Below are 25,783 nucleotides of genomic sequence, written 5' to 3'. Positions count from 1 at the left end.
GGTTCATGAGAGACAAATAGAGAAAAAGAGAGAAGTAAAAATATTTTAGAAGTCAATTGAGAGGAAAGACGACCAATTATTGATGAGCCTCCCAAATAGGTAAATCATAAGGCCCATTTGACCTTTCCTAGGCACATAAAGGTTGTATTAGACCTTTCCTTTTTGCACTTAATAATTGTTTCTTAGCTTAAATAAGTTTCTAGGAAAGATAAAGAGATTTATCATGCTTTATATGCTTAATGTACTTATGATGTAGGATATTGAGAAGGATTTGGCATAGATCATGAGGATATCTAGTAAGAGAGATTTATGGGACCTATCCCTTTCTACAAGAAGATCTAACTCGATTGGCTTGAAGCACTAATTACCTCTCCTTGTAGCTACGAGGTCACTCACGGAGTGTGATACTACTTTTTAAGAGTTTTAGATAGAAAATAGTTCTCATTTCAAGGAGGACACCCCTCACTCATCTTGTATAAATATAGGGATCAAGTAGCCCATTAGGGAGGTAGAATAAGCTAGCAATAGTTGAGTTAGAGGAAGTAAGCGCTTAGGAGTTTTTTTTTTTTAGTTCTGCAACTTTTCAGGTACAAACAATTTTTTGATTAATGAAAGTCATCTGTGGTTCTTAGATTGTTGTTCCTTCAGGGATTTGAGTTTCCTTGGGTTAGGAGCCACCCCAGGTGCTCAAGACCCTTTTGCATGATTTTTTAAGCACTTTTTTATTTTTATTTTTTTGCAAATTTATTTATGAGTATTTCTTTTATGTAGGGATTAATTAGTTTATATTTGAATAATTTCTTCTTGCATAGTAGTTGAGTTCTATATGATAGTTTTAGCCATGGTTATCTTTCTTATTTAGCATCTCTTTTCATGCATTGATTTCACTTTGTTTGTTGATCTTTAATTGTTGTTTATCACTTCTGTGTGTTGTAACTGTATAGTCCCCTATTTTACAGAGCTACAAGAGATTTTAATGTCACCCATTTACTGAATAAATATTTCTATCATTGACATTATTACATGGAAATGCATGCTTAATCATTTCTTATCCTCCCCTTAGCTCATGTTTCCTTGAAACCACATCCTTAGGACATTTTCCTGTTGAATGGACTATCTCTTGTAGCAAAACAGGGACTTGTGTAGCAGTTTTCATTTTGCATCCAAAACTCATCTAAAATTGCATCTAACTCATGTTTAATCTTCTTTGATGTGTTACAACATCCCTGGAACCCTGAAGATGAAATTTAGAAGCTAAGAGACCAAGTAGAACCTTTAACCTAGTTTGTTGTAGAAATTATTTTTTCCTGCAAAATTAGGGTTTGATGTTTACATGCTTTATTTCAATTATGAGTTTTATTTCTCCATAAAAGATAGTAGATATGCTTTTATTTCCTCATAGTTAAAATTGTTGGATTTAGATAGCATAGATTTGCTTATTTCCTTTCATTTCCCGTAATTCTGAAATTTTCTTATAACATAGGACAATTAGAGTGGTTTCTCAGTAACTAGATCTCATCTCGATGTTTTTGTAGAAGTCAACAAATGAAGAAGATAAATACATGTTGTACACATAGTGCTGACCCATCTTAAGTTTGTACGAACCATGGGTTACAATTAAAGTTGAGACCCTTGGGAGTTGCAGTATTCTTGTTGCAATATGGAGGTCATTAGGTTCGACGACATGAGAACATATGCTTGAGGAAGAAACCCAATGGAGGACCCAAATGTGTACATGTCAATACAAATAATCGATTGATATTCAAATGATAGAAAGGGAAAAAAGGATGAAGAAGCAACAAGAAATAAGGGATGGAAAATTCAACCAAAGATTAAAAACTAAAGAATTTCAAGAGTGTGAGAGCAATGATGCACACTTCTCCTTTGAAGGTAGCATACAACAACTAGAGTTGAGAGGCGTAGCATTGCCAACTTTGACAAGAAGTGACAACTACAATTAAGCTTTGGTGGGCATGTAGAAAGTATGGAAGTTGTTGACTTTGGGAAAATGATTCTGTGTTCCCTAGTCGCAAGCATATCGATTCTCGTTATCAAAGAATTCCTCTGTCAAAGAATCCATATTAATTCAGATCCATCCATAGTCTGTTATAGAAGAGAAGTACATGGAAACTTGAGAAATTGACTTGAAATCAAAATTCTTGGATTCAACTAAACTTGGATAGACAAAGAAGAAAATGAAGATATACTTCCCCATATACAAAATCTCACAATGTACCCTCCTTTCCACAATTGCTATCTATTAAGGAAGAAAAAGATACAAGTTGAGAAGATGAACCATCACAACGTTGTACGAACCGGTTCATCGAATATATAGATAAGGGGTGTTGAACCAATGATAGTTTGACAAATTTTATAGTAGTTAAAGTCGATGAAGAGGAAGGTATGCCATGCATAACTCAACCATCTGTTGTTGAGATCAACAAGGATGGCCAACTGACCAACCCTAAGAAAACATAAAAAATTCCACCTCCTCAAGTAAAAATGGGGTTAAATCATATCTCTCTCTATGAAGGTGATGAGGATCCAAAAAAGCATTGGTTCATCTGTGAAAAAATATGGACAACCAATGAAATCATGGATGAATATAAACAAAGGGCGCAATTTGCAATAGCTCTCCAGAAGAGAGCTCTCACATGGTTCATGAATTTCACAGAGGACCAACCTAGAAATAAAAGCAAATAATATATTGATGAAGGCTTACTAGTTCAGTGGTACATTGCTAGGTTACTATAGAAGATTTTTGGGCCACTAAGAATGCATGAAATATAATCATGTGAAGAGGCCTTGTAATTGGCCTAAAGAATTGAGAAAGATTGATAGTCAAATCCATCAATGATTAAAAAGAGGTTAGAAGAAAAAATTGACCAAATACAATAGTCATAGCTAACTTTATTCTTATAAAAAAATAGTTTCTGGTGCACTAATTGTAGGAACGAGGGGTGTTGTTCCCTGGAGACAACCCTTGGCTGCAATCCATCAATGCCCAATACATCTACAAGAATTGATAAACATTTTAAATGTATGGTTTAAGAAAGAGACCATGAGAATTGCAATGAATGATCTAATTCAAAAACCTATCATTCAAAATAAGAATGGAAAAAGTTAATGAAGATTGCAGATTTTTTGAACTAAAGAGATGAACAGAGGAAAGATGGAAAAGGACAAGGTTTTACAACTCAGGCATTTAAGAATTCGAGTTCAAACTCTGCAAAAAGAATGGTGAAAAGACTAAGAAATTGTGTATGAATTCCTGGAATTGGAGCATCCATTAAGGGATTTAAACTGAAAAATGAGTACCATTTATGAGGTAAATTCATACTCCTAATTTAAAAGGATATGCTTCTACATAGTCTTTTCTAGGAGAAGAAAAACATAATTTAAATGACAAACACAAGAAATAGAACAATGTCGCAATTTACCCCAAAACTGGAATAAAAAATGACTTTTATTCTCGAGTCTCCAAGATATTTTTCTATTACATTACTTTTTGGACTCCAACCTCTAAACCCTTACTTCTCCTCTTTGTTGGTCTTTTATTTATGTTCCTAGCCTAAGTGTTCTTGATCAATTTCAAAACTAATTTTTAAAAAAATTATAAAATTGATTTTAAAATAGTTATAAAACGGGTTCATATTATTGAGCCGAGAGGCTCATTCTACAACCAATATGAGGGGATGTGTAAGTTTATCCGTCCAACCATGCCCTTTTAAAAATAAAAATAAAAAAAATAAAATAAAATTTATGTTCTAAATAGAAATATAATGTCGCTATAATTAAAAAAGATGAATATGCTTTGAAGTAATTAGAAGTAAAAAAATGTGTGAATAAGATGTTTAAATCTTATACTTTTCAAAAATATTTTAACAATAGATTTAAATAAACTATTTAAATATCTATGTTAACTAATTTATGTCATATTATATATATCTATATTTAGCATTCAAAAATACGATTTAAATAATGAAAAATAACACATTACATTTTGCAGTCTAAAAAATTCACATAAAGAAATTTCATCCCTCGCAACTCATATTAAATCCGTACTTAAAATAAATAACTAATATATATAATATTTAAAACCGTGTTATAATATAAAGGAGTCGTCTACAAAGACGAAGGAATTGTGGCCGGAATCCGAGCAAAAAAATTCAAAAAATCTTGTAGATGCAGTGTTTGAATCATGTTTTTGATGATGAAAATAGATTCAACATCAAAAACCTCTAAAACACCTAAAATTATGAATTTTGATAGCTTTTACTTAGATTTACAAAAATCCCTGCTAAATTTTTTCAAAATAAAATCAAAATTTCCATAACTTTCAAGAAAAAAACATAATTTTTAGACTACGGCTAATAACCCCAACCCCATTAACCCTTTACGAAATATGTCGCACACTCATTTGGTTTTACATTGTAATCCCATATTTAAATAAATTAAACCCCCGTCCCACTTTTACAAAGTGAAAACTTTATTACAGCATTACAATATAACCTATTGGGGGCTCTGAACCCTAACTTAAACCTGCTCACAATCTTACAGTAAACATAATAACGTTCAAAATTTGGTGAACGATGGTGTGGGCCCCGTGGTTGTCGTCATGCGCCTGTCATCAGACCATGAATGGTTTCGGGAAACCACAAACCACTTCCCGACAGTTCCTTTCGCAGTTTCTGGAAATGATGGACGAACTATGAGAAATAATCCTGGCCGTCCATCTCGAGATTAATGGTTTCATAATTCAGCTTCCCGATGGTTCCTTCTTAATTGAACTTTGATTTAATTAATCCGTCAGAATTTGTTGATCTGGACATTAAAGAATATAGGCCGTCGATTTCTTTGTTGACTGCCGGACGTTAACTACCATTTTCTTGTATAGCTCTTCAAATGATTGAAACATTGAAAATCATGCAATTGAGACACGAGGAATGCAAGGTTATGTTAGTTTTGCTGGCTCCCCCTGTCGCACTAGTTGTTTTGCAAAAATCTAACTTGGGGTGGTTGTGTTTGCATTCACGCTTCGGAGGTTCAATCAAGTTACCAGTGACCGCTTTCTTGAAGTCAATTTTTTTATCCTTTTCATCGTTAAAATCATAAAGCTCAACATTGTCATTTGACTGGAAATTGATTGATGGCATCTTCTATGAACTTTCTCCATCTTTGCATCAAGCTTTGCTTTAACCTCCTCGCAACAATTAGGTCAATATCTTCAATGAAGTTAGATACCATTTTTGCACCAAACCTCACCATCTACAACAAATTATTCTCGTTTATAGTCTCTTTTTAATAGAGATCTAATATGAGTCACGGATCTCATTTCTTCACGGATAATTTTTTTTTTATAAGTTATTTGTTATCAATTTATTTTGTATAGTTATTTATTTATTTTGTTTTAGATTTTTATTTTTATTTTGATTGATATGAGTAAAATTTCAATTTTAATGACAGACACACAAAATTACACATCACACTAAACTGTAAAATAAACTTTTTCCTAAATAATACAAAGTAATCGCTAAAATTATCCATTCTAGTTTATTTGTTTTTTTCAATATGAAATAAACATTATTCCAAAATAGTACATAACATCATATATGATACCAATATATGCCAGCAGTTTAGTGGTACTGATACGAGTCCATAACGACTTGACAGTAAACATGTAAAGCCATCTTTTTCAAATATCAGGCCTATATGCACAGTTCTAAACATATTTACAGGATATTCAAATATTAGAAAAGTCTAATAGATCCTCAATTCAGTAAGCAAGTTTTATAGAATAGAGATATATATGTAAGGACACTACAGTGAAAGAGAGTCATAAACAACCAAAAAAGCTCGGATAATAATCCACCAGCGGTAGCAATATGGACCCAATGAGAAGAGAAATTACCCTGGCAGTGGTAGCATCTTGATGTCCATGTTGTGATCTCCCATCTTGATCCGGATGTGCATCCCATCCAGCTTGTCTAGTAGCCTTCTCTTCGAAAGTCCATCCGCAATTTGGTTAAAATCTCTTCCAATGTGCTAAACGATAGAATTCTTTAGATTGGCCCAAAAGTATGTGATTTGTTGCAGTCAATCTTGGAGTGTGGGTTGGTATATTTTTGCATATTCTATGACATAGTCTATGATAGAGTCTCTGAAAATGTGGATTTTGGGATGTTCAGAATCCAGATATTTAGTAAATCAGAGTAATCCTCATAATGTCATGCTTTCTGTTTGCATATCCCATGACATAATCTATGATAATCTTAAAATCCCTGAAAATGTGGATTTTGAAAATGTTCATATATTTAGTAAATCAGAGTATATAATGCCATGGCTTCTGCCCTAGTGTTCGTGAAGCTTAGAATCCCTGAAAATGTGGATTTTGAAAATGTTCAGATATTTAGTAAATCAGAGTAATCCCCATAATGCCATGGCTTCTGCCCTAGTGTTCGTGAAGCTGTAAGCACCCGTGTACCCAAAAAGTCTGATCCGGTGAATAAAGAATCAAGAAACCACATCCGCCCCTGCTTCTTTGAGATGCTCCGTCAAAGTATCCAGCCAGATAGACTATCCTCAGGCCAGGTGGATTTTGTTTAATTTTCTTTGGTCCCATGCCTGATTGTTGTCCAATATGCGCTCCAGCACCTGCAATGCATTTTCTCTGAAATTTTTAAAAACGATATTGTTCCTCTATCTCCAGATCTCCCAAAAGAGTATAACAGGGATATTGCGCCAAGAAGAATTTTGTTTGCTCCGCCATTGCAAGCATTCAGAAATACAGTTGAACTGAATGTATTGAAAGCCAATATATCCAGCAAGGTTTTGCCAAAGTTAAACAGCCACAAAACATGTTTAGAATAAGTGGAGATTTTTCTCCTCTGCATCCCTGCAAAGTACACATATCCCCGGTTCATGCCAATTCCTCTTGTTCTAGTTCTCAACCAAATATGAAATTGAGCAATGTAGGTCTGTAGTCAACCTCCTGTTCTCCATTTTTCATAACGCTAATTCTACTCATCTTGGTTGGAATGCCATTGGTTACATTAGTATTAGTTTCTTCTGTAGACATGTGCATTGTGTCCATTGCTCGCTTCAAATAGAGGAAGAACATCGTTCTCTCTCTGTCAAAGTGATAATAATCGACTAAGCCATCTCAGTATCACAAGATTTATTATAAATCAATCCAAGAGATATAACAGCGATAGCAACTACATCTATTGGAATCTGCAAGTTTATAAAAATAGGAGAAACCCACAACCCAATACTTACAAATACGTTCAGGAATGTGGAATCGTTTGCAAATACCGAGTGTATACCCTTAAAAGAACTTACGAAATCTCCCAAACTGCTCTTAATTTCTTGAATTTGCTCCTTTATCAGTTAATTGGGATCGCTCTGCAAAAAACCCATGTCGTAGTTTTTTGAATTTCGTCTCCATTTGTTCGAAAAGTGCGTTTGAAATTTGCTGTCTGAAAACCTCTAATAATGCTGCTCCATCAAGCTTGATTTTACTACTGCTATCATTATTCTTTCCATTTCTTAATTTGATGCCTATTCAATAGTTTTATTCTAACATGGAACTCTTTTGACTATACATTGTGCAATACAGCTTTAGAAATTTCTTCATGACATAAAAGAATAGGCAGAGCCATATTGGATTGCAGTGTACTAAGTCAATTTCTAAATTTGCAAAAATTTCTTCATTCGGAAGCATTATCAGAAATATGAATGAATTCATCAACCACAATAGTGAATACCTTTTCATACTTTTATGCCAAAAGCGTATTTGTGACCCCTACGAGTTGCAAAAGGATTCCAAATAAACAATTTCAACTTATAGCTTGTTTAATTTACATTCGGGGGTGATTTATTAAATTGATATTTTAAAACCATCAATATTGGAGCATTATCCATAGTAAGAAATCATATGCCTTCATTCTCACAAGTTTTTTAAAGTGATAAACCATGACCACTCAATAGAGCAACTCTCAAAATGCTCATGCTTTTCAAACTTTTAAAAATTTAAGACAAGAACAATTTATTGGACAGGATTGGAATCTCACTCGTGAATTTAGTCCACAATTTGGCTCTCGATTCATCTTGTATATTTTGCAATAAAAATATCACATAGTAGATAGTTTTTACATTGCAAGTTGACGACTTTATCACTCAAAGAGTCTAATAAATTGACACCTACTTCGTTAATTGTTTCCCACCAACCCTTAATTTTCTTGGATGAACATTGGATTTCTGATCCTCCTCATGTCTTAGATTGACAAGAGTATAGTACCACAACAAAAATATTCTTAACCCGTTTTACTATGCTATTAACAATAATTACATTCCATGTGAGCAATATGTAGTCCATGTAGCCTTTAACTGGTTCGTAAATAATATGAGGATTCATAAGATCACATATGCAGAAAAGTTTGAGGGGCATAATAGCCATATAAATACTAACGCTGATTGATTCTGGTATGTTTTTGGAGTTTGTTTGTTTTTTGTTTTTTTAAAGACTTTTTAGTTTTTTGACTCGGCAAAATTATGCTACAAAAGGGGCACACTAAAGATAACTGCAAATTTTCTAAAAAATTTCTAACTATTTTGATTAGGGTGTCTAACGAGTCTAGATAAACACATATTGTGACATTTATCACGTTGCATTGAGTCATAGCACCAAAGATTATCAATATAACTTAATTAATGCAAACCCACGTTGCATTGAGTCAGCACCAAAGATTATCAATATAACTTAATTAATGCAAACCCTAAATAGTGTGCCACTTGTGAGGATAATACACACTTTGCACAAGAATGTTAGTTGAATGCTAAGAACAAGCCTAATTACCATGTTGTCTATCATACTCAGGAATCATATAAATTTAATTACCCAGCTATGCAAAGAGGAAGAGGGAATGATCAAGGAGGATATGGTGGATGACGTGGAGGCTACACTGGGTGAGGTCAAGGCCAAGGTTGTGATCGAGCAAGACTATATTGCTTCACGTGTTGGCGAGAAGGCCATTCAACACGTAGTTGTCCTTTAAAAGATAAAATTGATTTAAGATTTTGAAACATGTGTCGATTGGGTGATCACTCTTTTAAATATTTACCCAAAATATTGGAAAAGGTATTGAATAAATGAGATGTGAATTTTCTTCAAAGCTATCCCAAAGCAAGAGGTTTTGAACTTGAAAAGACTCCATGTTATTCCCTAATCAAGAGGCGATCACGAGAATATTTTAGGAAATCAACACGTTCTTTCTAAGAACACTTCTGAATACCCAGTTATGAAACAATATACTGATACAACATAGTGATACAATGGAGAAGGCAGTGATAGTGATACAATGGAGAAGGCAGTGAAATTCTTTAAAAACGAAATTGGAAAATAGAAATTGATGAAGGACAATATACTTGAAGAAATCCTGGAACAATTAAAAGAAAAGCAAATGGAGAAGGCAGTGAAATTCTTTAAAAACGAAATTGAAAAATAGAAATTGATGAAGGACAATATACTTGAAGAAATTCTGGAACAATTAAAAGAAAAGCAATCAGTTGGTCGTTTGATTGAACTTCTCAATATATTAAAAGACTATAATGAGGAGAGGAATCAATATAGAAACTTGCACCAACTATCTCAAAGAAAACACTTTGATTTATAACTTGTTTAATTTACATTCGAGGGTGATTAATTAAACTAATATTTTAAAACCATTAATATTGGAGCATTATCCATAGTCAGAAATCATATGTAGTCATCCTCACAAGTTTTCTTCTAAAGCGTTAAACCGTCACCACTCAATAGAGCAACTTTCCAAAATACCCATGCCTTTAAAACTTTTAAAAATTTAATACAACAAGGAACAATTGATTGGATAAGATTAGAATCCCATGGATGAATTTAGTCCACAATTTGGCTCTCAATTCATCTTGTATGTATTAAAATAGAAATACCACACATTAGATAGTTTCTACATTACAAGTTGAGGACTTTATCACTCAAAGAGTTGAGGATTTTATCACTCAAAGAGTTTAAGAAATCGACACCCACTTTTTTGAATTTAGAGGCCCCTTGAATTTTTTTTAATCTAAATTTCAAAGTAGCCAAAAAAAATGTTCATTGAATTTAGAGGCCCCTTGAATTTTTTTTAATCTAAATTTCAAAGTAGCCAAAAAAAAAAAAATTTCATGTTCTCATAACTCTATTATTATTTGACAACCTTCCCTTTGCCTTTTCTCATATATGTAATATTTTTCAATTTTCCTGAATAATTGTTTCACACAACCTTGATTTTCTTGGATGAACATTGGATTTCAAGGCCTCCTCACGTGGTAGATCAAGAGTATAACATATCACAACAAAAATTCTTAACCCATTTTCTTACGCTATTAACAAGAATAACATTCCCAAGTGAACAATATGCAGTCCATGTAGCCTTTAACTGGCTCATAAATAATATGAAGATTCATAAGATCAAATAGGCATAAAATTTTGAGGGGCATAATAGCCATGGATAAATACTAACATTGATTGATTCTAGTCCCTTTTCAGAGTTTTATTTTTTTATAAGAGCTTTGAATTTTTCGACTCTGTAAAATAATGTTACAAAAAGGGTAAAATAATGTTACAAGAAGGGGCACACCAAAGATAACTCAAGTTTTCTAACTATTTTGATCAGTATGTCTGACGAGTCTAGATAGACACATATTGTAACATTTGTCAAGGTGCAAAGGTTGTCAAGATAACTCAAGTTTTCTAACTATTTTGATCAGTATGTCTGACGAGTCTAGATAGACACATATTGTAACATTTGTCAAGGTGCAAAGGTTGTCAATATACCTTAAGGAATATAAAGGTTTAATTGTAAATATAATTCCCATTTTAATAAAAATATTAATCATTAAATATTATTTCCTTATCTATTTGAAAATAAATCATATTATAAATTTCATCCATTTTAAAATAAACTATATCATTATTAAAAATATACGTATATATAAACATTACCTGGTTAAAAAAATATATATTATTATTTTGAAAATCAAATATATTTATTAATTTATTTATTTTAATAAATTAATATATATATATATATGAATTATTAAATTTTTTTTATTTATATTATAATTATTAAAAAAATATAAATTATTACAAATTTTATTTATATTATAATTATTTTTATTTTAATAAATTTTAGTATATATATATATGAATCTCATAATTTTTATTTTTTTAACATAATGAAAATTAATTTTATAAATATATAAATAAAATCAAAATTTTCAAACATCTAAAATGTAATTTATAACTTTAAAGCACACATTTATATTAATTAAAATTTGCCATTAAGTACATTCAGAATTGAAGATCAAAGTTTTCAACAACTAATGAAACCACTCTAACTTCAATCACATAATTACACCTATTTAGTTCCTCTGGTATTCAGCCCTATGTATAATTGCACCTGTTTAAGTATTCATCTGTTGTTGTTGAAACTATAAAATCTTAAATTTTAATAGTTTTGCAAAACATGTAACTTAACCAAAAAAAACGAGGCGGCTGGCAGTTTCATTCATTAGCACAATCAAGGAATCTGAATCTGGCTTGAAAATTTACACATCATATATCTGTCACAGGTTAACTGATACAAATTTCCTCTCCCCTTAATCCTTCACAGTTAGAGTTGACTGATGACACCTACTTGGAGGCTTTAAAATGATCACTCTCGATCCTTCACAGTGGGAGGTTTTAGAATGATCACTTTTAGTCCTTCATAGTAGAGTTGATTGTTTGCACCTAGTTGGGGGCTTCAGAATGATCGCCCTTAGACCTTCACAGTTAGAGTTTTAAAATTGATTGACAATTCTAATTCACAGTTAAAGTTGATTGATTGCACCTCACTGGAAGCTCCAAAATGATCACCTCACTGGAAGCTCCAAAATGATCACCTTTAGTAATAGTTAGTTAAATACAAAAAAAAATGGGAAGATATTGTGGGTTTTTTGATGGAGCTTGTAGGAAGAGGAAATGTGGATGTGGTGTTTTCATCAAAATCAATCTAAGTTTATATTATCAGTTCTGGTGGGAAGGAGGAAAAAGAACCAACAACAGAGTTGAGATTATAGCCTTGTGGGGTGTGTTATCTGCTGCAAAGTGGCTGGGGATTGAGAGATTGCAGGTATATGGTGATGCAAAAGGCATCATAGATTGATTAAAGGAACACAATCAGTTCAGTGCACCCATTTTATCCAATTGGATGAATCGTATTAAAATACTGGTAAATTTCTTCCAACACATCCAATTCGACCATCCAATTCGACCATATATTTAGAAAACATAATATAATAGCTGACCTTAATGTATCTAAAAGAAGTTTAAAAATAGATCTGGTAAAATCTATTATGCAGTATTTGAAAACCATGTCAAGATCAAAGATCACTGTATCACTTTTATGTGAGGCTATTTCTGTTTTTTTCCCTTTCGTAGATGTCAACTTATCATGAAAGTGTCTCTTGATCACTGTATCACTTTTATGTGAGGCTATTTCTGTTTTTTCCCTTTCGTAGATGTCAACTTATCATGAAAGTGTCTCTTTTTTTGTAAAACTTTATCTTTGATGCTCTTTTTTTTGTATGGATATAGAATAAAGAGGTAACGATTTTTTAATAGGGAATTTTCGTAGATGTCAACTTATAATGAAAGTGTCTCTTTTTGTAAAACTTTATCTTTGATGCTCTCTTTTTGTATGGATACAGAATGAAGAGGTAACCATTTTTTAATATGGAAGAACAAAGTGGAAAAAAATTTATAAAATAGATAAACAGGTATTTCTAGAGGTGATAGAAGACTAGATATTAAGAATTTCATAGAAGATAAAAGGATAGATATTAAGAATTTCATAGAAGATAAAAGGACAGAAGATAAGATTTATGTAGGTTTTTTATTGTATTTGGGCTGGTTAGAAAATAGCATGGAATCTGAAATACATGATATTGTATTTTCTCTTTTATTTATAATGGAATGAAGGGTTTTTTTTCTCGTTAAAAAAATAGTCGATTGCACCAAGTTTGAGGCTTCATAATGTTCATGAAATGAAGTGTTGTTTCCTCAAAAAAAAATAGTTGATTGCATCAAGTTTGAGGCTTCAGTTCAAGTTTATTACCATATTTCTCAACATATTGCATTTTGCTACAAAATTATATGACACTTCAGCTGGACCATGCACAGACTTATAACCTGTGGATCAATTTTATATAATTTTGCAACAGCAGTGAAAATGAAAGTTCTATTACCCTGAATCGATTCCTCGTGTGTGCTTAAAACCCTGCAACTCATGGTAACTCATTATAAATCTGAAACTGTCACATATAATTTTGCGATAGCAGTGAACATGAAAGTTCTATTACCCTGAATAGATTCCTCATGGGTCCCTCAACTCCTGCAACTCACGGTTGTCCATCATAAATCTGAAAGTGTCCAAACCCCTAAACAGAGCTGGATGTTGAGGACTATTTTCAATCCCCGAGCCTGCAATTTCTCCACAGATCCCTTAAAATCCAGAAATGATTCACAGAAAGCTCCGAACTGGACAAGCCCTCGCACACCGAGATGAAATCGGGAGGTCCAACAAAGACAGCAGAGAAACATGAAAGAGGAGTTCAATGCTTCTTTTCCTCTCCCATCTGAACCAGAAACTGCTCAATTGAGTATTCATAAATAGCAAAATAAACATCCAATGAAACAGATTTTCTCCAAAGAGAGGCCATTTCCAGCTAAGAAAATAAACCGCTCCAATGAAGAGCAACAAAAGCACCAGCATAATTACATGAAGAACAATTATTCACTACTTCCCTCTCTAATTGAGAGAGAAGCCCGGAGGCTTAACCAGAGTTACTATTATTATATTTATCATGTGATTTCGCTGAGTTTGAATCTTCATGTAAACCATATTTAAGCCTGTGGTAAGTACAGATCGCAAACAAAAAATATTGTTGAAGAAATGGTTATTGTAACTGACAGCGAGCTCTATCTTTATCGCGATAAGCAATTCTGGCGGAAGAAATGTTGATTATAATTATAACGAGCTTCATCTTTCTCGTCATTAGCAACTCTATGACGACAATAAATTTGTAAATATGGGGATCCCTGAGAACTTTTCAGCCAGAGGATATATGTGAAGATATCCGTGGAGATCATAAATTCTTAAATATGGGGATCCCTGAGAACTTTTCAGCCCGTGGATATATGTGAAGATATCCGTGGAGGTAATAACTTTATGGGGTTTTATATTTTGCAAAGTGGCTGTCTATAGAGAGTATGGATATATATGAAAATTCAAAAAGGGTTATAGAATGGTATCAATAATTGGATCCAATGAATATGGACGCTGATAGTTTCATGAGGTGAACTTCTTTCACATACAAGGAACAAAATGATATTGCAGAAAGGTAAGCATTTATCAAAATGGGGTGATAATATATTCAACCTATACAAACAACATTTTTCAGAGTACGGCGAACTTCCTATTTACATAAGCTTCTTCTATTTTTGAAGTGGGACATCGGTTTTTTCACTAAGTTATATATGTTAGTCATTTTCTGAAACATAACACTATAGGTTTCTATCTGTTACATTTCAAATACTTAGTCAAATAGGAAGTTTCAATGCCTTTTCCAAACATACAATCCATGGCCGTTTGGAGTTAACCACGGGATAAGTTTTATGTCGCACGTTTACCATCGTTCAGTAGACTTCAAAAAATACAAACACCAAGGAATTATTAATTAAAAAATTCAAATTAGCACACAGATTAAATAATCATTAATTAATTAATTGCAAAACCATGCAAGACGCATAAAATAGCCAGATACATGACCTGTCTTGAGCGCCATGGCAAAGCAGGATTACTACAAGTTAATGTTATAAGCAAAAGAGCCATACACATAACCTGTCGTGATGGCCATGGCCATGAAGATGCTTGGAGGAGGTATGTTAATCGTGTCGGCATCTGTTCATCCCACTGCAGTTTGGGACATTTATTGGCATTGAACATGTCCAGAGAACACAAATGGTCCACACCTTGAAGTTCTTCTAACTCAGAGCACTCGGAAACATCAAGCACTCGAAGCTTTTTGAGCTGCGCAAACCCCCGCATGCTCTTCAGTTTAACACATCCACATGCATCCAATACCAACAATGATAACAGCGTTTCAACACTTGGCAGCTCCTCCAATTCTGTACACTAACTAATGTCCAGCATTTGAAGTTTTGTAAGACTACCAAGCCCTTCTATTTTTCTCAAATTATGACAGAGTTTCAGTTGCAGTGTTATGAGAGTATTTGGCAATGTTCCAACCACCACCAGATCATTACAAGACTCAACGAGGAGATGCTGAAGCCTGGGAACTGATACCTCTTGTATTTCTCTGTTGATCTGGAGGGGAGGCCGAGGCATGTACCTGTCAATGGAAGAATCCAGATTACTCAATATTTTGATCCCTTTCGACGGTCTTGATTTTTCTCTTTCTCTGTTGATCCGGACTGGGAGCCGAGGCATATACCTATCAATGGAAGAGTCCAAATTATTCAATATTCCTTTGCCTTTCGACTGTCTTAATATTTCTGTTTCTCCTTCAACCCTTTTAAAGGACAGTTCACTGAACGCACAATCATAAACTATCACATGATTCAACAGCTTAACAGAATCCGGCAAACATTTCAAGGCTTTGCAATGCCAGAGCATCAATTCCTTCAAGTTCGTTAGGTTACCCAACGAAGACGGCAGCATTTCCAGGAAAGGGCATTTTATAACGAGAAATTCCAAATCCATGACATTTCCAATGGCACCTGGCAATTCTTCGAAGTGTGTACCCAAGAAATGTAAGTTTTGCAGGGACCTTTGACGGGCGACTTGGGGAGGCAAGGTTTTAATTTTTGGACAATAAGAAATATCTATGTATTCAAGCGTGCTGATATTAGCAAGTGTGTCGCTTGACATAGTTAAATTATAGCGATAACTCAAATCAAGATATTTACGCTGAATTTTCACTTCTAGCTTCTTCAACAGCCCTATGGACTCTGGTAATTTTAACAGAGGAGCAACAATAACTAACTCTCACAACTGCACAGGTCCCTGCAAAACGTTCACGGGTTCAACAATAAGAAAGAGTTTGACAACTCTGTTCTACAAAACACATCAAATTTGTTGGAGACCATGTGATACTAAATCAATAGTTGATAAACCTAAAAACTTTAACTCCACAAATTTGAATTGCCTGAGACTCGTCTTGCCACAATGTTTCTAAAAAAACTCCCCGTCACTTGTAAAACCCTTAAATTTTTCATGTTTTTTGATAAAATAAATAAATTTAATAATATAAAAAATCTATATTATATTTAAATTATAAAATATGTAAATTTAATATATATATATATATATATATATATATATATATTATAGTTAAATAATTAAATTATAATTTTGAATAAATAAAATATATATATTTAATAACAAAAAAATAAATAAAGATAACTTTACTTCACAAACCCAAAAAAATTATACATCAATTTAATATCCCCTAAAATCATCATTTTTAAAATTTAAATTTTACGATTAATAATAAAATAAAAATAATATTTAAGTTTTTATCTATACTTATTATCTTTAAAGAGTTTTAAAATATTGATTTAAAACTCTTTGCATCTAGAATTTTGTTCTATAGAGTTTTGGCACATCTCAAAGGTTTCGAGATATACACCATGCCCCAAGGGTTGTGAATCTAAAAATTAAATGATATATATATTTTTAGTCACAATTAATAGGTAATTTGTTTGACTAATCTATAACACCAAGAATATATCAAACAACATACTGTTAACATCAATATAGCCAACAACATACTCTCAACACCAAGAGTATATCCAACAACCCTCAAGCCATATATATATATACCATAAACTTATGACTTAGAAGAGTCCAGACTCCAAAGATAAAGGAGAGCCTACTCCTTGAGCCTTATCATAACAAACCAAAGATATTCAAACTACGTGGAGGGGATAACATTCCAATGAACCAACCATCTTTACCTTCCATGAGGAAACAAAAATCAAATAATACTTTAAAAACAAATCTTAAATCTCGGAAATGGATTAGAACCCTTAAATTAACATTCCAATGAACCAACCACCTTTCCCTCCCACGAGGGAACAAAAATCAAATAATACTTTAAAAACAAATCTTAAATATGGGAAATGGATTACAACCCTTAAATTATGCATGGCGGATGCAAGGTTGGAATTTGGATTCTTTCCTACTAGTCTGACAATTTTTTTTTTTTTTGGATTTTTTGGGTCTTTATTCTCCCGGTAAGGAACATGTTTAAAATTTTTCCCTTCACAAGTGATGTTTTGATAAATTAACCCTTCACCAATAAATATTTAATTAAAAATTACCCTTTAAAATGACCATAACACATAAATGCTCATATTGAATCATGAATTTTCTTTTGAAATTGCATGAGACACTTATAATAAATATCCAGAAGACTGAAATCAAATGTTCTTGATCCAAACATGCCATAACATTTGTATATATGAGATATGATCTATATATGTCCTATTAATATGAATATCCTCCTCATAAATTAAATGAAGCATGTGGATTTCAAACAGCATAAAAAACAAATACATGTAAGAACATACTTCCGATTTGGAAAAATCAATAAAGCAAACTTTACTCATACTCTGATCAAATTCAAAGAAAACTTTACACCTACTCCAATTCAAATTCAAATACCCCTGGATTTGCCTTCAAGTGTCACTTTGGTGCCCTTATTTTCTTGAATTCTTCCCTTGTTGGGGTGATGAAAGCATTATCATATTTTTTTTCGGTGTCTTACCCTTCCTTGGAATCTTACCATTCCTTGAAATAAGCTAGAAAAATAATTTCTAGAATCTCATCACAATACAAAATATACCATTGAATCTCTATAAATAGATGCACGATGAGCATGTATTGGTAGCAACAATATGTTGTTATGGTTCCTTGTCTGGAACCTAGAATCTAACAACTTCAACAGGACAATGATCAATTAAGAATGATGAATCAACTTAAGGAAAATCAAAAGGATAATAAGTCTTTTGGATTGGAGGAAAAGTTGCACTCATCAAATACTCACATTAAGTATACTAATGTCAAAGTAGTGATAACTTCATATTCTCAGGGTCAAATTTCTGCTAAATAATATGATGTCAATTGTCTATTGACAGGCTAGAAGTTTAGGAAGGTATGCTTGATTATTTTTATTTGTGTTTGTGAGAATGATTTCGGCAAAATCACATAGAAAATCATTTGTCGACGCGTTTCGAACCAACCAATGTGGTTCATCGTCAGGACAAGTTTAGTTTGTTAGTTTTGATGGAAGCTACATAATATGAAATTATGTAGTCTCCTTATGTTAATTATAATATCAATTATTGACTTTATGTTTTCGATTTGTGGTAGGTTATCTTCATGTATTGGATGTTGGCATTGGTTTGCACGATGTTTGTTGTTGTGGACGTGGTTCATATGTTTCAAAATATACCAATGCAAAGCTAATTCAAATAGATGCACACAGAGCATGTATTGTTAGCAACAATATGTTGTTATGTTTCCTTGTCTGGAACCTAGAATCTAACAATAAACATTCAAAAAAGTAGTTCATATATGAATCCAAAACCTGTTTTGTGCAACTACATTATAAAAATTCTTAGACAATTGAGAGATAAACAATCCTTAGGGCATGTATTTATTTGATACTTAGTTAGGGCTGAATATTTTAACTTTTCCACTCAAATGTTGGATTTGCATTGTACAGTAAGGCAATCATTTCTTTTGGGGATGACACAGTTGGCAAGGTTCAGGGTTGAAAGCTTAACACCATGTTCAAACAACTACGTTATCATTGTAACTTGAGGGTTGACCTCATCAACATGGGATAATAACAAGAAAATGAAAATGAACATAAAAGAACCCACACTTTCAGTGACACTGACATGTTGTTGGTTCAGGTGGATCGTGTCCTTTAGCATCTTGAGATAGAGTATTAATGACGTTGTTGTGAAAAAATAAACCTTTCAAAGTACATTTTGTAAACTCCACTACACATCGCTACAGACAATCATGTAAAGTTTTTAAATGTATATAATGGGAAAAATACCTTTGTGCATTTTTCTTATCAAATCCCAACCCTGCATGGATGTCCTCTTCCATATTTAACAGAAACAACTTGGTGCGCATGTATACGTTGAAAAGTACAACAATCATATAAAAATAAAATAAAATAATATCACAACCATATTTGGTATGGTTTTATTTTTCACTTTGAAAATTAACAAATGTTGTAAGGTAATTTAGTCAATGTCATCTATATTTGTGAAAAATTGCATAAATAATTATAATTTATACTGGTTAATGATAAATTAATATTGGTCAATAATCAAATTGAATCCTATAATCTTGTTTTGGTGGGAATTAATAAATTGAGATGTGAAATGGATATATTAATTGCTTGCTTAGACATAAGGATTTGCATAAATTTTAGTAGGTAGTAACCAATAATAACTCTACATAATTACAGTTTTATTCCTACATAACAAAAACATAAATAATGGTGAGAAGTAATTCCTAGTAAATATATTTATTTACATTTTTTTTCTATCCATTATTGTGGGAAGTAACTCATGGGGAAAATCTATTATTTACCTATGTGTGAACTACTTTCAAAGATTGAATTGAGGCTTCTGTGATCCATAACAATTATAAGAAGAAATTTCGGCGTAAATCACATTCAGAAAATCATTTTCTACGCGTTTCGAACCAACCAGTGTGGTTCATCGTCAAGACAAGTTGAAAAATCAGATCCATCTTTGCCTGTTAAATAGTTTGAGCAGAGCCTCCAATGGCTAACTAGGACAACGTCTAAATTTGATTAGGGACCAGGGTCAAACAAACCAGTTATAAATTAAAAGATTTTAATTTTCAAAGATTTTATTTTTGAATAATTTTCCTACAAAGCTTGAGAATAAAAACAAATGCATAAAATCCTAAAAATCATGCATGAATATTGCAACGATATCAATAAATTATGGCATAAAATATGCAAGACAATTATCCACATGGCATTATATTGTGCAAAGGCTACAATATATAGAATTTGTGCTCAACAGATTGAAACTTTTATGCCTTATAAAACTTAAAACAATCCTAGTTTGAATTCTCATTTATAACAGAGTAATAACATTTCTCTATGATTTGCTATTTGGAAAGCAAATAAGAGAGTCGTCATTTATTTGAATTCTCGCTGCTCTGCTTATCCACGTATTGACCTTCTTCTTTGATTGCGCCACTGGGCAAATTCCTTGATGATTTGGCTCGGGCGAATAGGAGGAGATCCATGAGGATATCAATCCCCATCTGCCCATGTGCTTCTTTGCTTAGCTGGCATATTGGAATCTGGAAAACCATGGAGATAGTTGCGGAATCATGAAACAACTGCAGAATCATATTAATTCTGTAGCTATTGCAATCTTTTAACTTAATAATAAGGCTCATTAATAAATATGAAAAATAAGACATATGAGTACCTTACCATGTCAAAATCTATAGTTTACTGCTTTATTTGAGTAGATAGTGATGATGAAAAGAGGAAAAATGGATGAAAAAGTGTCAAAAACAAAACAGTCATGAGACTCTACATTCCCCCATGTTGAGGTTTTTGCATGTCTTCATGAAAAACACAAAACTGATGTCTCCTTTTTAATTAGTGCATTTCTTTTGAGACCTCTGCAAGTACATCCAACCTCATTTTTTTCCCTTTCTTTCTGACCACTTCCATCCTTGGATTTTTCATGATAATCTTGTACTTCAAGTTTATGACTTGTCTTTGTAGAGCTTTGTTTTTCTGCTTCAACTTCTTATTTTTCTTATACCACAAACTTAGGTGTAAAAGAAGATTATCACTCTTAGATATTTGGATTTCACTCTATGCCTTTAGGGTTTGATTCTCCTTCTGAATGTACTTGTTTAGTGTCTCCAACTCAAAAATTTCTTGTTTTAAAACATTTATCACTGGAGGTTCTTGTGGTTTACTAAACTGGACTTCTTCTTGATTTAAAGTTGATGTTCTTGTCGTGTCTCTTTTCTCTAGGGACTTGATATAATCATAAATTTCCTGTTGTACATGATCAATTTCAGGTGTTCTTCGTTCTGAACTCTGAGGAGGTGAGATAAAAGTTGGGGGAGAAACCCTTGAATCTTGCTCTGCTTCTAAGTCGATATGCTCCATACTTTTTGAAGGAAGTTATTTTATTGCTGGATTGAGTCTGGTACTTCTTCTTAAACTTGTCACAGGAGGCATTTGAATTTTTTCTTTCTTCCTTTCTATCTTAGGCTTTTTGTTTTGGGTGTGCCCTCCGTTTCCTTGCTGGCTTTCTCTCTTCTAACATTTTTCTTGTTTATATTCTCTAAAATTTATGGAAGAGGAATGTCATCCTCTGATAACTCTTGTGGCTGTTATTGTTCTTGTTCCACTGGTTCTTCAATTTTTCTTTTTCTCCCTCTCTTGGCTTTGTTGCTACTTGGTTGTTCTTGAGTATCTTCCTTAAAATGATTCCTCACTAAAAATATTTCCCAATTATCACCCATATTTTTAAGATGAAATTCAATAAGGATTTTAACAAGACCATGGTGATACATGGTATTCTCTATAAATTGAATTTTCCTTTGAACATTCCCTGACATCTTCCTTAGACTATTAAGTAAGAAGTATGGAAGATTTTTTTCATTATCTTCAATAAAATTCATCATCAGTCAAATATGATAGAAAAACATGCATCCAAACCTCCCTTCACAAGTAACACATTTTTGAATTATCAAAAGTAAATTTCTCCACTTACTTTTCAATGCTATGCTCGGAATGCCTTTCTTAAAAATGGTGGTGTCCATGCTAGGGTTCTTCACAAAAACCTTCCAATCTTCCCTCTCAATACCTCTGTTTTGAAACCAATTTTCTCCAATTCGAGGCAATTCAATGGCTTTGGCAACAAAGGACTCTGTTACTGTAAATTTTATGTCCCCTATCTCGACTTCCACCCCATCAAAAGCTTTGGTGAAATATTTGGTTACTTCTTTGTGGAAACCATCAAATTTCTCCACAAACTCCAGCGACTGCGCTTTCTGCAATAATTCTCTTGTCTATGGATATCCTTCTAAAATTTTTCTCCCTGTTGGTTATGTTCTAACTATAACCCCCATGGATGAGAAGATTTGTCTCAAGACTGTTTTGTTTGACAGGGTAGGAGGGTTTTAGAGGGTTTCAGAGTGATGAGGATGAGAGTGTGAATGATGGAAGTGTAAGTGGTAAGGGTATAAAGAAGTGCGACAAAATATAACCATTGAGAGCATGAACGAGCATGATTTGGGCGATCGGATTAATAAAATTTGGATATGGGTGGAGCGTAAGTATAATGATGAGGAGTGAATGGTGGTTCAGATCTGATTTGACATGATACTATCAACTCTTAGTAACAATGATTTTGAATTTTGGTAGTATGATATCTATATGATTCATACATTTAATGTTTTTGATCCCTATTATCAAATTAAAGAGTTTCATACCTTTGAATTATTGCTTTCTAACCTTTGGTTGTTGTCCTTTATATTGTCTTCAAGTGCTTTGTAGTGGAGGGAGTCAATCACTTATTTCAATTATTCCATCAGAAATTGGTGTCAAATTGGCTACAGAAATTTGTTAGAGCTGCAGAAACTCAGTAATTCTGTAGCTACTTTTATTTCTGAAAAGAAAAGAGTGGGATATAAAGAAAATGGGTTTGGAACATGTATGAGGAAAATTTAAGGTATCAAAAATTGATTTTCACCTTAGATTTTCTATATAAACATGCCAACCATTGTTGATTTTCAAGTTTATACATTTTTTATTTTTAAAATTTTTTTTTCTTTTATTTTTCAGAAAGAAAAATATTTTTGGAGATCAAGTTGGGGAAGAATGAAAATCCTTCTTCACCAACTTTACATTAGTATGATCTTGAAAATATTTGATAAATTCTTCCTTGGTCAATGGCTTATGATAGATTCTCAGTCGATGACCATTCACAAGAAAAGTGGTCCTTTCTTCATCAATAGTTATGATCCTAACTACACCATTATCAAAGATTGTTTCAATCTCATAAGGCCCAAGCCAATGAGTTTGAAATTTCCCTTGGAAATCTTTGAACTTTGAATCAAACAATAATGCCCAATCTCCTGGCTGGAACTTTCTCTCTTTGATATATTTGTCATGCCATCTGGATCTCTATTGTTGAACTAGATTGGTTCTTTGGATTGCATCTTGTCTTATCTCATCAAGTTCATTCAGTTGCTCCATTCTTTGTTTTTGTGCCTCTGAAAGATCAAGACCCAATTTGACTGTTGTCTTGAAAGTTTTGACTTGAAACTCAATAGGAAATAGGACTTGTTTCCCATAAACAAGCTCATAAGGAGTATGCCTTATAGTATTTCTCCATGTGGTATGACATGCCCATAAAGCTTTTGGAAGCTTTTCTACCCAATCTCTTCTATGCAAATGTACAGTTTTGGTGAGAATTGGTTCAATGACTTTATTGGTGGACTCCACCTATCTATTTGCTTGAAGATGATATGGAGTAGACTTCCGATGTTTGATTTTGATTTCCTCCATCATCTTCTGTACCAACTTGGATGTGAATTGAGTACCTTGATCTATTATAATTTCTCTTGGGACACCAAAACAAGTAAATATATCCTCCAAAAGAAATGAAACTACAACATTTTCAATAGCAGAAAGAAGTGCTTTAGCTTCTACCTATTTTGTAACATAATCAGTGCAAACAAGAATGTACCTTTTTTTTCTCCATGGTGGATTGATTGGACCAATAAAATCCAAAGCCCATTTTTCAAAAGGCTCAATAAGTACCTGAGGTTGTAGAGGAATATCACCAGAAGGAACAAGTTTCCCCATCCTTTTACAACTATCACATCTCTTAACATACTCCCTGGCATCCTTAAAAACGGAAGGCCATTAGTATCCTAAGAGAAGGAATTTGTAAGAAGTTCTTTTGTCGGCGAAGTCTCCTCCACATGGCTCATCATGAAAAACTTTCAATATCTCTGGTACTTCATCTTCTGCAACACACCTTCGGATGATCAGATCCTCCTGATTTATATAATTCTTCATTTATCCATGAATAAGGTGCACTAATTTGAATTATCTTCCTTTTTTCTCGAGGAGACACGTATGATGGTAATTTTCCTATAGCCAAATAGTTAGCAAGATCTGCAAACCATGGAGATTTAGTAGATACTGCAAAAATATATTCATTAGGAAAATTATCTTCTACATGCATGTCATTGTTATCATTTTGAATCCTTGATAAAAAGTCAGCAACTGTATTTTGTTTTCCAGGTCGATCCAAAATAGTAATGTTAAACTCTTGTAGCAACAACAACCATATAGTGATTTTGCTATTAGTAATTATTTTATTCATTAAGTATCTAATTGCATAATGATCAGTATGTACAAAAGTTTCATAGCCAGTAATATAATGTCTGAATTTATTGATGGCATGAACAACAACTAAAAACTCCTTCTCTGTGACAATATAATTTAACTCTGTAGGAGTCAAATTTTTATTGGTGTAATAAATGGCATATGGAGTTAAGTCTTTTTGTCCTAGTACAACTCCTAAAGCTGTGTCTGAAGCATCAATCAAAATGTGAAAAGGTAATTTCCAATTTGGTCCTCTAAGAATGGGTGCTTCAGAGATTTTCTCTTTTAATGACTCAAAGGCCTTTTGGCAATCATAATTCTAATTGAATTCATAGTCTTTTGTGAGCAGTTTGTAAAGTTTTCTATGAATCTTCTATAATAACTAGTGAAACCAATAAAACTTCTAACATCTCATTGACAAGTTGGAAGTGATAATTTAGAAATATCTTCTACTTTATATGTGTCCACTTTAATTCCATTTCCTGAAATATGGTGTCCTAAAACAAGTCCCTCAGTAAACATCATAAAACATTTTTCATGGCTTAATGAGAGATTTTCTTCTTTACATCTAATGAGAACTTTTTCCAATTTTTTAAGAGCTTCTTCAAAATAATTTCCATAAACTGTAAAATCGTCCATATACACTTCCACACAATCATGAATTAGATTAGGAAAAATGCCTAATACTGCTCTTTGGAATGTTGCAGGAGCATTACATAGTCCAAAAGGAAGTACTCGGTAAGCATAAGTTCCCCATGGACAAGTAAAGGTAGTTTTATCTTGGTATTTTGGGGTTACTTGAATTTGATTATACCCACTAAAACCATCTAAAAATGAAAAATATTTCTTTCCTGCCAATGTATCTAAAACTTGATCTATGAAAGGGAGTGGAAAGTGATCTTTTAAAGTGGCTTTATTCAATTCCTTATAGTCAATACACACTCTTCATTTTCCATTCTTTTTAGGAACAATTACTAAGGGTGAAACCCACTGACTGTCTGATATTGGATAGATAAAATTGACATTCAACAGTTTTTGTAGTTCTTCCTTAACAATCTCCCTTAGATTTGGATTCATTCTTCTTTGAGGTTGTCGAATTGGTTTGGAATTTTCTTCAATGTAGATATGATGTATGCAAGTATTATGATCAATTCCCTTTATGTCAGTATATTCCCATGCATAAGAAGATGAATGTTCTTGTAACACC

The 25,783-nt window shown here is 32.8% G+C and overlaps 1 protein-coding gene across 1 annotated transcript; it reads right to left on the bottom strand.

Annotated features, from left to right (window-relative positions):
* Positions 1 to 15,254: 15,254 nt before the first annotated feature.
* Positions 15,255 to 16,010, bottom strand: LOC149170122 (uncharacterized). Its single transcript, XM_089425453.1, has one exon. It carries the CDS (start codon positions 16,008 to 16,010, stop codon positions 15,255 to 15,257), a length of 756 nt encoding a protein of 251 aa, XP_089281579.1.
* Positions 16,011 to 25,783: the final 9,773 nt, after the last annotated feature.

This window comes from Pinus tabuliformis, chromosome 4_2 (assembly GCF_031772625.1).
Source record: "Pinus tabuliformis cultivar Carrire ecotype Pingquan chromosome 4_2, CPIR1, whole genome shotgun sequence".
Lineage (NCBI taxonomy): Eukaryota > Viridiplantae > Streptophyta > Pinopsida > Pinales > Pinaceae > Pinus > Pinus tabuliformis.
Note: the sequence above shows the minus strand (reverse complement) of the source record. Positions and strands in the feature narration are given on the sequence as shown.